Source organism: Octopus bimaculoides, chromosome 3, assembly GCF_001194135.2.
Source record: "Octopus bimaculoides isolate UCB-OBI-ISO-001 chromosome 3, ASM119413v2, whole genome shotgun sequence".
Classification (NCBI taxonomy): Eukaryota; Metazoa; Mollusca; class Cephalopoda; order Octopoda; family Octopodidae; genus Octopus; species Octopus bimaculoides.
The window spans coordinates 89,078,392-89,091,597 of record NC_068983.1 but is presented as its reverse complement, the minus strand read 5'-3'; the positions used below and the strand labels follow the sequence as shown (position 1 = coordinate 89,091,597).

The 13,206-nt window shown below is 32.4% G+C and overlaps 1 protein-coding gene across 4 annotated transcripts in view; it reads left to right on the top strand.

Annotated features, from left to right (window-relative positions):
- The window catches only part of LOC106875464 (protein FAM227B), a 152,669-nt gene that overhangs the window by 42,905 nt on the left and 96,558 nt on the right, over positions 1–13,206 (top strand). For all 4 annotated transcript variants that reach the window (XM_014923616.2, XM_014923615.2, XM_052966292.1 and 1 more), the window contains 3 exons: positions 4,114–4,218; positions 4,433–4,515; positions 7,475–7,591. In XM_014923616.2, coding sequence (XP_014779102.1) covers positions 4,114–4,218; positions 4,433–4,515; positions 7,475–7,591 — 305 coding nt within the window. The remainder of the gene's footprint in view (positions 1–4,113; positions 4,219–4,432; positions 4,516–7,474; positions 7,592–13,206) is intronic.

The window sequence follows — 13,206 nt, the reverse complement described above, 5'->3', positions numbered from 1 at the left end:
TCTGAAGGTGAAATCAAAATTGAAAACCCTACAAGATTAGGTGAAAGCACTAATTTATAAAATATGTCATATATGAATAAAAATCTGTAAATGTACAACCATCCAGACATCTGAGTACCTGATTATTATTTTTTCTAATATATAATTCCTAACCCTTGACAACCCTTGGATTTTCAGAGTCATACACAAGGAGGAGCCTAAATTTCATTTCACCAGCAGCATTTTCTCCCAAAAGAAGTTTTAAATCTTTTTTCTCAAAAAAAAAAAATATATATATATAAATAAAATTCTAGCTGGTATTGGTTTCCTGAAAAGTGTAGTTTCATCAACATAGTATATTTGCTCTGGTGTATAGCATCCTTCAGTAATCATTTTCTTCAGCTGTACAGGATATTTGGTAACAGACTCTGTATCAGAACTGGCTGCTTCATCAGTCATTTCTTAAACCTTTCAAACCAGCCTTTACTAACAAGAAAAGGTTTTTCATTGGAAACTTCATCTTTATTGTTATACAAATGATCATAGAAACTCTTGGCTTTTTTAATTATCATAGTGCTTATCAGCACATTATGTTGAGTCTGATCCTTAGTCCATCCACTCAAGAGCTATTTCATTTTAAGCATGACAATTAGATCTGTAAAAAAGTAAGATGTGGGTAATTGATAAAGTAGCTTCTGCAGTATTTAACTTAATTTTCTCTCTCCTGTCATATATTTTTCCCACTGCAGAGGCTACAAGCTTTAATGTTTTGGCAATGTGGCTGATTTTTTTTTATCTTCCATATGAAGTCTTTTTAAAATGTCTTGTTTAATATTCAATGTGAATCTTTTATGGCTTCTTTAGTTCCATTTGATGGTTTCTTTCCCAGGCATCTTGAGTTGTAGCTAAATCCAATAGTGACAGCTATCAGTAATTATATATAACATACATAATGAAATAATGTGGCACCAGGAAAAAACCATTTTGTGAGAGCAAAAACTTGTCTTATACATATATGGTTGTAAGAATGAAAATGAAAATGCGGAGGAGTGAGGTGTGAGGAAGCATTATATAAGAGGCAAAATGCTCATGAAACTGGTAACCTTCCAACTAACTGTAGTTAGTTGAAGGGTTACCAGTTTCATGAGCATTTTTCCTCTTAGAGCCATGACTTAAGCCATAAAAGTTTGCTTCTCTCTCTCTCTCTCTCTCTCTCTCTCTCTCTCTCTCTCTCTCTCTCTCTCTCTCTCTCTCTTTCCCTCTCTCTCTCTTTCACTCTCTCACACACTCTCTCACTCTCTCTCTCACATGCACTAACACCATCGTGTTTTCATACAACTTATTTTTTTAATGACATTTCCATCATGTTGGTACTATTATTGAATAACCAACTATAGTTGGTTATTCAAAAGTTGGTAGGTAGATAGTAGTGTGGTGGTGGCAGTGATTGCTTTGGTGATAGTGATAATAGGTAGAGGGTGGGTGTTTGGGGCAAGTATTGTTCTTGTTAATTGTATTATTGTTGCTGTTTAGTCTGGAGTTAATACTTATTTAGTTTAGATCTAGGGTAACACATTAACTCATCATTGTATTTCATTTTAGATGGAGTTGTTTATCTTGTTGCAGTTGTTGGGTTGTTTATGGCACTAGCTGTATTGGTTCTGGTGTTGGTGGTAGATAATGGTGGTAGTGAAGATTGATTCACATACCTACACACATACACACGTATGCACACTTACATACCACACATATGCATGTACTTACATGCATATATACCCACTGTGACCCAAGGTATTATACAAAAACACAAACATACATAAATATACATGTATTTGTTTAGTGTGGACTGTTGGAAATAAAGAATCCTTAATACCATGAAAGAGATTTGCCTAGAGTTATGACTCTAGGAAAGTCATAACTTAAGATCTTAAGCAACGACAGCTGAAACTCAGAGTATTTGATACTTGACTTTACCAAAATCAAATATTATTCTATGCACAAATATGTATCAATCATGATAGATATGTGGACATACAATATTTTATTATATAGTTATTCTAATTGTTAACTATACTTTGATGTTAGCTAAAACTCTGAGAAGAGGTCTTTGGCTCAGAAGAAAGTTTAGTTTTTAATTTGTCAAATTTATCTGAGCTTCTGTAAGGGCAAAATTACAGATCATATCCTTCAATTTGTGGTCATACTCTACAATTTACTTTAAGTATGAAATCCCATAACCTGAGGCAGCTGTAATGTGGTGGGATGCTGACATACATACATACATGCATGCATACATACATACATACATACATACATACATACATACATACATATGATATGATATGAACAGAGACACTATGATAGTTGTTGTTATGGTCAATCCACAAAGTAGCAATGATCCATTCAGTAAGGTATAAAGATATAAACATGAAAAAATAAATAAAACAAAAATGATTGCGTTTTAAGGAGGAGAGAAGCAAATATGAAGTTTGATGAGTAAACTTTATGGTAGAAGAGGTATAGATATATGAAACAAATCAAAATCAATACTAATCAAACAATGTGTACAATAAAAATAAATATGGTAACTGAAAGGTATAGAAGAGGAACTAATGTTTCAGGTTATAACCTTTATAAAAGAGAAGTAAAAGAAATAAGAGTTTTGAGAGAAAAAGAATTAGATATGATGATGATTTTACAACAGTTATTTACATTGCAGGCTTTGAATAAAAAAGCAGCTGGAGGGATATAGTAGAACCAGAAGCTGAGAAATAGTTTAAGTCACAGTGAGAAGGAGAGAATAAGAGAAGAGAACAAGCAAGAGGAAGAACGGGAGAGCTCTAGTGTTTGTGTGTGTGTGTGTGGTTGTCCTTGCAATATAACACCCTTAGCTAAAAATGTAAATATATATACATACACATACACACATGCATACATACACATTATGATATAAACTTTTGCCTTCTGTATATAGTAATAATATAAGCACTATAATGGAAGCAGACTGGATGATGAAATATATGTAGAGCTCTAAAATCAACAGTAACAGTTGTACACCTAACTGTACACACAAAATACACCACACTAACACAGATGCACATGCGCACACACACACAGGTGCAGGTGTGACTGCAGTTTAATGACTAAAATATTTAAAGGATAAAAGATACAGGCACACATATACATTCATATGCAGAGAAACATGGATATAAATATTTGCACAGACACAGAAATGTAGATGTTTGAGTGTATGAGATAAATATACTCCATCTGGCAAGGGGTCCTGAGGAAGTGGCCTTTTTGCTCCCCTATAAATCTGGCTGTTGTGTTTACTAATTTGGGGTTGGAAACTGATAAAAATTTTGGCTTTCATAAGCAAAAATATTGTGGATCAAAACTGAAAACCATATTTATAAAAGTTAAATTAAATTTGAATGCAAATTCAGTAAAAAGCATTTGATTTTGAATCAATAAAACCCATAAGCTTTTTACTTGAATTTTGTTTCTAAAATGAATTTCCTTATCAGAATCTCCTTCTGTCTGTGGGTTTTGGTTTATGGAGGTCTCTCAGTTCAATCAATTTCAAACTACATACTTCATATAATGTGCTTTTTGTGCAAAGGAAAAACCCCTTTGTTACTAATAATGCTGAGAGCAATTTCCTTTTGTATGTTTCAGTGGAATACTTATAGCTTTCTAATTTTCCCTGCGTTAAATAAACCCCAATTCAACTTTACATTGTTTAAAATATAAATCCCTTAGTGATTTATTCTTTAGATGAGATTGCAATATTACTGAAACATGTCTAGAGTTGTCAACTCTTCTCAAAGTAATCAAAGAAATATTATTCATTAACTGCTATTTTTTTTTACCCCATCACATGATTATTTGTAATTATCTTTTTAATGTTCCTTGCTTTAACTATGTTAATATTAACTTAAAATATAATTGATTAAACTGACTCTGATATATACATATATTACTTATTTTGTTGATTATGAACATAGTGTAACGATAATAACACTATGTAATTATAAGGAAACTGTAAGACACCTACTCATCAGCACTCTTTAACTACTTCATTGACAAAATATTGTTGTGAATTCTGTTTTTTATTTCTTTAACTGTCCTTACCTAATTTGGATGACCAATTTGAAAGGATTAAAGTAAAAATTGATGCCGTTGAAGAAGATGTAGATGATATTCTCAGTTTTCTGCAAGAAAGTATACCTAAGAAAGGTGAGAATGTTGTTTTAAATCTTGATTTATTGTGTTCCTGACTGAATAAAGATGTTGACAATGAGTGGATAATGATGATGACAATGAGTGGACAATGATGACAGTAGTGGTAGTGATGGTGTTAATGACAATGATGACAGCAATGATGATGATGATGATGACTGGTGGTGGTGTTGATAACAATGATGATGATTTTTGCATTTTCTTTTGACAGTGTCAATTACCAATATTGTCAATAAAGCCCATGCATCTCAAGTAAAGAAGGCTCAAATGAAAAAGGAAAGCACCAAAGATCCGGTTGGTACTTTATTTTGTTATTTCTGGAGTTTAACATGTATGTGACTTCAGCAATACAAGCATCAACAATTGATACATGCTCCATTCATTTACACACATCCACTAACAAGACTGTAAGGTAGACACTATAATGTTGCTCAATCTGCCAAATTTTGAATTAAATCCTCCTGTTTTAAAACTGGGTGAACATATTGGATAGTGTTATTCTGTTTACATTAGATTTGACAAAAAAGAAAGGATGGTCTTAGGGCTCACATAGGGCCAAAGAACAAACTTATATCTAAATAAATACAAGGTCTGCTTGCTCTTATCAAGTAAAACCTTGCGGTATGGAGCGATCTACTGTATCTCAGCAATGTTTTGTTATAAATTTAGTAAACAATATTATAGATAGATGAGTTCACTTGCTCTGTATGCTATGTTGTGTATTTGGTAGGGCATGATATTTCTACACACAACTTGACACCTTGTTGTTGGAGTAGCCACCAAATTTGCAGAGTTTCTCATGTATGATAATGATAAGTTGATGTAACATCATCCAGAGAAAAATTTATTCAATCCAATTAAAGCAAGGAATAAGCAACAACTGTATTGATTAGCTTCATTATTTTGGAAATATGTTTTTTTGGTAGTGGGATGAGTCTTCATTTTTAATCTTTACCTGAATAACTGCAAATTGTATCTCCTAGAGAATAAATCATTCAGAGAAATTATGCCACCACCTGTTAAAGTAGTGTTAACGTATTTAATGCATTCAAAAGCTAACCTGAAATAATTATGCATTGAGGAAAGACAGTTTTAGTTAATGACTGATATAATTAAAATTATTCTGATAAATATGGCAGACAACTCTGGCCTTATTTCAGTTTTATGAAACCTTCTCAGCAAAGCACAGACTTGTTAAGCTGATAATTAATAAATAGATGTACAGTGTTGTATAGGAGATGATATAGAAAATGAGCATATTTTATAGAAAAAAATTGAAACTAATTATATGAGGAAGTCTGTGCTTTGTTGAAGCAATCTAATAAGAACAAAAGATGTCTAGAGCTGTCTCTCATATATGTAAGGCTAATTAAATAATTTTAGTCGTTGAGTTAATGTTGTCTTTTTTCACTGCATATTTATTTCTAATTAGCTTTTTAATGTTCATTAAGTGTGTTACTCCAACACAATATGTATACATAATTACAGGTTATCTCCACAGATTTTCCATAGGAATTATAGCCAGTACTGATATGTTACAATGCTTTGTATCTGAATATGTCTAATGTAAACAACAATGTAATCGAAGATGGAAAAATAGGTAATGGGCATATATGCATATTTCAGGAGTTCTTGCTCCTTCTTCAGCACCACATCCAACTCATTAACCATCCATGAGCACATCACTTAAATAGCCATTAAATGTAGCAGTGTAACATTATTGGATATACCAATTTTACATATTAAACACATTCCTGGCAGCTGGTACATGCATATTAATTATGCATATAAACCCATTACCTATTTTTCCATCTTCGATTGCGTTGTTGTTTACTGAAGATTTATTCAGATATAAAACATCGTACTGGTTATAATTTCTACAGAAAGTCTGTAAAGATAATCTCAACTTGTGATTTAATGGCATGACTAACACAGTAGGACACAGTATTGACTTATAAAAAGACATTTAATATACCTTATAGTATATTATGGTTGCATAACAGAATATGGTATCCCAACAAGTAATTGATATGTATGTACTAGATGCCAGAAATGTACTTAATATATAAAATTGGTACATCCAATCCTGTTTCACCATGATATTTAGTGGCTATTTAAGCAATGTGTTCGTGGATGGTTAATGGGTTGGATGTGGTGCTGAAGAAGATGCAATAACTTCTGAAATATGGCATATACACCCATTACCTAGTTTTCCATCTTTAATTGCATTGTTGTTTACATTAGACATCTTTGGAATGTGGTTACAAATCACTGCTAGCTATAATTTCTATAGGAAATCTGTAGAAATAATCTTAAGAAGTGATGTAATAACACTGCTAACACAGTAGAACACAATATCGACTTATAAAAAACGTTTAATATACCTTGTAGTATACTATGGTTGTATTAGAAAATATGGTGTCCCTACAAGTAATTAGTATGTACACAATTTTCCATATGTTTGTTTATAATATTTTGAATGTGACATTATTACAACAAAAACTGAAAGAAACTATATATATTATCCTCATCACATAAATACAAGCTATCCATGTGAAGAACACTTTTTCTTTTTAAGCCCTGATTCTCTCTTTCAAGTTCTATCTTACTTTCATTCTCTTACTCTCCACTGATATACATACAATGTTTTCATTAGGCTCTCACTCCCTTACACCTTGAGGAAATCCATATGTTCAAACTGTTAAGTGTCTCAATATTCTGCTTGACCACACCTAATCTATTGTAAGTAAAATGCAGTAAATTTCCTCCTGAATATTGAAAGGATTTTAAAGGTCTATTTTTAGACCTGGTTCTATAGTGTTAGGCAAATGAAGAGTTGGTTTCTCTTTTGTTAAGACAGTGGACTATCTAGGTAACATTTTAACATTCTTTGATGATCTGAGTAAATTGAGATACATAGAATTAAGACACAATAGACAGTCTGGAGTGAGTATGAACAAAAGACATTGACCTGCTTGCTCAACTCCATATCTACAAAGTCGTTTCTCTTTAATCTAATCAAGTGTATGTATAAATGGATGATTACAGCATTGATGTCAAGTGAGATGAGAATTAAATGTTTGGCATTTATAACTTTTCTAAGAGTACAATTTAGACTCACCACATGAAGTACTTACCTCTACTTTATAGCACACCAAAATAAAGATTATTTGTTTCTATTTTTCTTGTCAAACTCTCCTTAACTTGAGCTGTCTCAGACACTTCAGTGTTATACACTCTATTTCTTTGGCAGGATTTGAGTAAACCATCAACACAGGAAACATCTGAATCTTTGGATTTTGTTGGACTCATTGGATCTTTAGATACAATGACAATTTTGAAGAAAGTCTTTGATTCTTTGCACATGAAGGTAAATCAATATCACAGTGTATATATTCAGGCAAATACTACAATACTATTACTATCCAGGAAACTTTTAACTACCACCACCACAACTTCAAAACTACCATCGAAAAAGTAAAAAACACCTTTTGCATCACACTGCCTACAAGCTCTGTCTGTCTTTCTCTTTCCTTCACACACTCCTCTTTCTATGTATATGTGCATATCGTCATCATCATTTAATGTCTGTTGTCCATGCTGGTATGGTTTGGATGGTTTGACCAGATTGGCAAGCTAGGGAGCTGCACCAGATTCCAGTCTGATTTGGCATGGTTTCTATAGCTGGATGCCCTTCCTAATGCCAACCACTTTACAGAGTGTGCTGGGTGCTTTTACATGGTACCACACAGATGCTTTTATGTGGTGCTGCACAAATGCTTTTATATGATACCCTCATGAGTGCTTTTTATGCGGCGACAGCTCAGGAATTTTGCAGGTCACTCCTCACCACCATGGGGACTGATCTTAACACTTCTGCTGTGGAGTATGGGTCTTCCTTCAGTAGTTCATGTATCTGCAAAAAAGAAGCACACTAAAACATTAGAGCAGTAATATATTTTTTAGGAAGTTAATTGTTATGGCTGATCATTGAGTGAACATTGGTTTCACACCTATAAAGTGCTTCACTTGTCAGGCTCAAATAGTTGAAGGCACATGACCTCTCTACAGCTGGAGGAAGAAATACGTAATGGTCAGTTTGTTTTGTAAGCAAAATGTATTTGTCTGTGTGCGAGGTGATGCAAGTGGGATGGGGCTATTTCCCTTACACTGGCCCTGGCCATGGTAATATTTGAAGAAGCTGTGGGGGGAGGGGGCTATTCAATGAATGGGGAATTTCAAGTTTGTAGTAGGAAACGTTTTTGATTGACTAAATACTTCTTTCTTGGAGTTTAAAAAGGTCCTCTGGTTGAACAAGTTTTTTAGGATTCTTTCTCTGCCAAGCAAATCTTACATCATTTTCTCCCCTTTATATAAGTCCCCAGTTGTTCAAGGAGCTTCCATTTAATTATGTATGGGGTTCCTTCCTCTTTTAAGCACCATACATAGCTGGCCAGTGACATGATGTTGCACCTTTCTGGTATCTTAAAAGAGGATTTGTGGTTGTTCAGACACTGCTTAAATGGGAGCCTGGTTGAACCATGGATGTGCTACCACTGCTAATGTTACTTTTGTTTACTCCGAGTCTATCTTTGTTGTTGTTGCTATTAGTGATGACATTCCTAGATGGGATTCTGGTGGTTCCATTGTTGCTGGCATAACAGCCATTACCAGCTGCAATGTTGGTGTTACTGCTGTCATTGTAACTGTTGGTATTGTTGTCTCTGTTGCTTGATGTGCTGCTGCTGCCACCACAATCACTACTGCTATTGTTGTCATTGCTGCTATTGTTGGCAGATGTATCATTGCTACTCAGGCTGTTACTCTGGCTGCCAGTGTCAGCTACCATCTCGGCCTCATACACAACCTCTTCAGCTTTGCATCAAGTTTCTCCCACTGGGCAGTCATTGTATACCTTACATGAGCATCCTGCCTCTACCCATGGCTTAGGGATGCTCCCTAAAATTTTCTTAAGTTGTGCCTATTAAACAAACATCCATATCTGTGTAACTGTGTGAAGTGTTTGCCCACCAATTTAAGGAAAATTCTTCTCATGCAAGTTTTAACATTGACAGAGAAGGGTGGGGCAAACCAAACAACATTATGGTAGTGTTTCCTTTTGCAGGTGCCAAGGCCTGGCATATAGGAGATGCGGTCCCTAAACCCCACTGAATGCCAGAATCTTGTTGTAATAAAGGGCCAGAGCATCAAAAATCTTTTGATTTGAGGACAGGTTTGAGATCTTCTTGTCACCCTTCTCTAGGTTCTTGAATATGTTAGATGGGTGGCAGGAGGCTGTGTTGATGTCGGACATAATATACTGCTAAGAGCTTTATAGGTTTGAAACCAATGATCACTCTATATCCGCCCATAACAATTAACTTCATAAAATACACACACGCACACACACACACACACACGCACACACACACACACACACACACACACACACACACACTATGAAAGATGGAAGACTTTTTATTTTGACAAAAAACAGGAAATACGAGACTCTGAAAATAACTCAAATAGTGAAACTCTTTCAATGATATTTAAAACAAAGAAAACTCCTCTACCGAATAGTTATTTGGGTACGTTTGAGAAGCACTTATGGAATACCATTAAAAGCCTGAAGTTTAAAAAACACCCTCTTAGGAATAATGGACACCAACAAAAACTCAAGAACCTTATACATGAACTCAGATCTAAGGATAGAATTTTTGTACACTCAGATAAAACATGAAATACATACAACCTAAGCACTGAAACATAGCACAAATTACTACACAAAGAAATTATTAAAAAATATAAGGCTGTAAGCAAAAATACACTTAGATTAATTAACATAGAAGCTAGGAAAATTATGTATGATTATAATATTCAAGACAAAACTGAGCCCTTTGTACCTGTTAGGCTCCTGCATCATGCTTAAAGACCACAAAGAGAATTTCTTAACTGATCCTAAGGTTAGACTTATTTGCCCAGCTAAATTAGATTTAGGTAATCTTAGTAAAATCATCTTAGATAAATACATATCCACACTTAAAAATAAAATAGCCCTAGAATTATGGTCAAATACACAGAATGTATTAGCTTGGTCTTCTAATATTCAACAAAAATGCAAATATAGACTTTTACAAATTGATATCGAAAGTTACTATTCATCTATAAACCCTACTATATTAAACAGCGCCCTCTTATTTGCAAGGAAATATACAAACATTACAATGAAAGAAATAAATGTAATACTTATAGCATGTAGATCAATTACAGAATTTGATAATAAGCTATGGGCCAGAAAAGATACCTCTGATAGTTTTGATGTAACTATGGGGTCCCCTGACTTGGCTCAACAGACTTAGTGGGAATTTATCTTCTTTCTATGCTACATGATGAATTCCCTGATATTGGGGGAAGATTAATTAGAGATGATGCATTATTCATCATAAAAACTTTTCCAATAGACGCGTGGAACTAATTAAGAAACAACTATATAAATTCTTCAAGAGATTTGGCTTTACCATCACAATAAAAAGAGAGTATAATTCTATAAACTTCTTAGATGCAAATGTTAATTTAGTAACAGGGCTCCATGAACCTTTTAAAAAACTTAATTCTAACATTAAATACATACACTCCCAAAGCAATCACCCAACCTCAGTAGAAAATGCTTTAATTAAAAATATCAGCCGTAGATTATTTTACCTTTCATCTAATGAGGATATATTTAATAAACGTAAGGACCAATATAATATAGCCATGGCTAATGCAGGTTATGAGGATAAAATAAAATATTTACTCCATATAAATGATACTAACAATAGTAAGGGAAACATCAAAAACAGATATAATAGCTATAAAATTTAAAATAATATTAGTGACAAAAATATAAATGAATATGTGAACAACCATAAAGTTAAAAATAAAAATAAAAATAATAGCAGAAACAAAAATAGATTTGATAGATATAAAACAACCTACAATACCCCTGCTCTACTCGGAAATGTTGAATCATTTAATAATAATAATAATAATAATATATGGTTGATACTACCTTTTGCATTGCAAATTAAAAGTAATCTGGTAAAATCTATCCTTTCAATTATTGATAAGCATTTTAACAATAACAATAAATATTATAAAATTATCAATATTAAAACTTAGTTAACCAATAATCTGGCTACTATTATTTCTGCTATAAATAATAAGAAATTGGACATATTCTATATAAATAGAGGGGATTCTAGCAGAAATGTAAATATCTGTAATACTATTAATCCCACTATTGATAATCCTAGTGCTAATATCAATGCCAATAACACATGTTTACAGAACAATACATCTACTCATAATACTGTCCATTTACCTAATATCCCTAAAGTCAATAATATATCTAATAGCTGTGATTGTAGAAATAAAAGTAACTGCTTACTTAGAAATGCATGTAAGCTTAAAAGCGTAGTATATCAATGTACAGTAACAGCACAGGGAATGAAGAGTTGTTATATAGATTTGACACAGAATGAAATTAAGAAATGTTTGGCCTCTCATATCTATTCTTTCAGAAATAGATGTAGATCTGGTTCCACTGGTCTGAGTAAATTTATTTGGGAGTTAAAAGATAAGAATATACAGTATGATTTAAAATGGGAAATACTAACCTCAACACCCTCTTATTAAATAAATAAGAGTAAATGTCACTTATGCCTAAATGAAAAATTCTTTTTTCTCACTGCAAAATACCCTATTCTTAACCTTAGAGATGAACGCCATGTCTCTTGTATACATAGGACTAAATTTGTATTCTCAAAATACTGATATAATATTAATTTATTTAATTTACTTATCTTATTTCATTTGCATTCATGTCTAACCCATTTGACTATATATTTAACCTTTTCCCCTATACTACATTATGCTCCTCTTTATAATCAACCCATTTTATTTAACCCCTACTTTGTATATGGCTACATATTTTGGCTTTACATTAATATTCATGTATATCTTTTATTAACTTATTTATCCTTTTCCCATAACTAAATTTATAGTCAACCCATTTTATCTAACCTTTACCAGGTGTGTGTCTGTGTGTGCATGCGTGTGTGTGTGTGTGTGTGTGTGTGTAAATATATATATATATATTTATCTATTTAATTTATATTCATGGATTTATGGGTCACCTTTCTCTCTTTCTTATTAATATTATTATTAATATTACTTAACATATTTATTTACCTGAAATAGGTTCTTAATTTCGTATATATTATTAATTTATCAGATATTTGTTCTTAATTCCACATATATTATGTAAAATAGTCTTTGGTTTAAACCTGTTTGTTATTTATCTCTTATCTTAATCCTTATCGATAATAATATTTTTATTTAACAAATTTTTTTTCTTATATTATATTATACCATGCATTTATCCCTGTGATGTATTATTAGTACATCCTTTCAATAGCATATTTATTCTTAGGTTTAAAGTTAGCTCTTTTATTTTATTTACTTAACTTATTCTTTCACCTTTTATAATCTTTGTATAAAATTACATTTTGCATGTAAGTTGATCTACCTAATTAAATGTATGTTAAGTCTTATAATATATTCCGGTTAGCTTATGATAATTTAGAACTTTTGGTAAATCTCATATTAAATCTCCTTAACTGTTTTTGCACAGTGTTCTATGATATATAAAAAAAGAATGACGGATTTTATGAATTGGCTTCATTGTGTTATTTCTGATGTATAGTTATGCTTATTTCTCAATTAGTCTTATTATCTTAATATATAAAGCTGAAGTTGTGTGTCTGTGTGAAGCCTTTTTAAAAGTTTATAGAAATCCACATTTTCCACTTTTTTGTAAAATTTTTTACATCAATGGAATTTTCTTGATGTGAACTTTCCAGTGCGGTAATTAGATTTTTAAAATTCCATTTACTTTGTGTGATTTAAGGGAGATTTGGCTGTTGTTTCTAGCAACTTTTATAT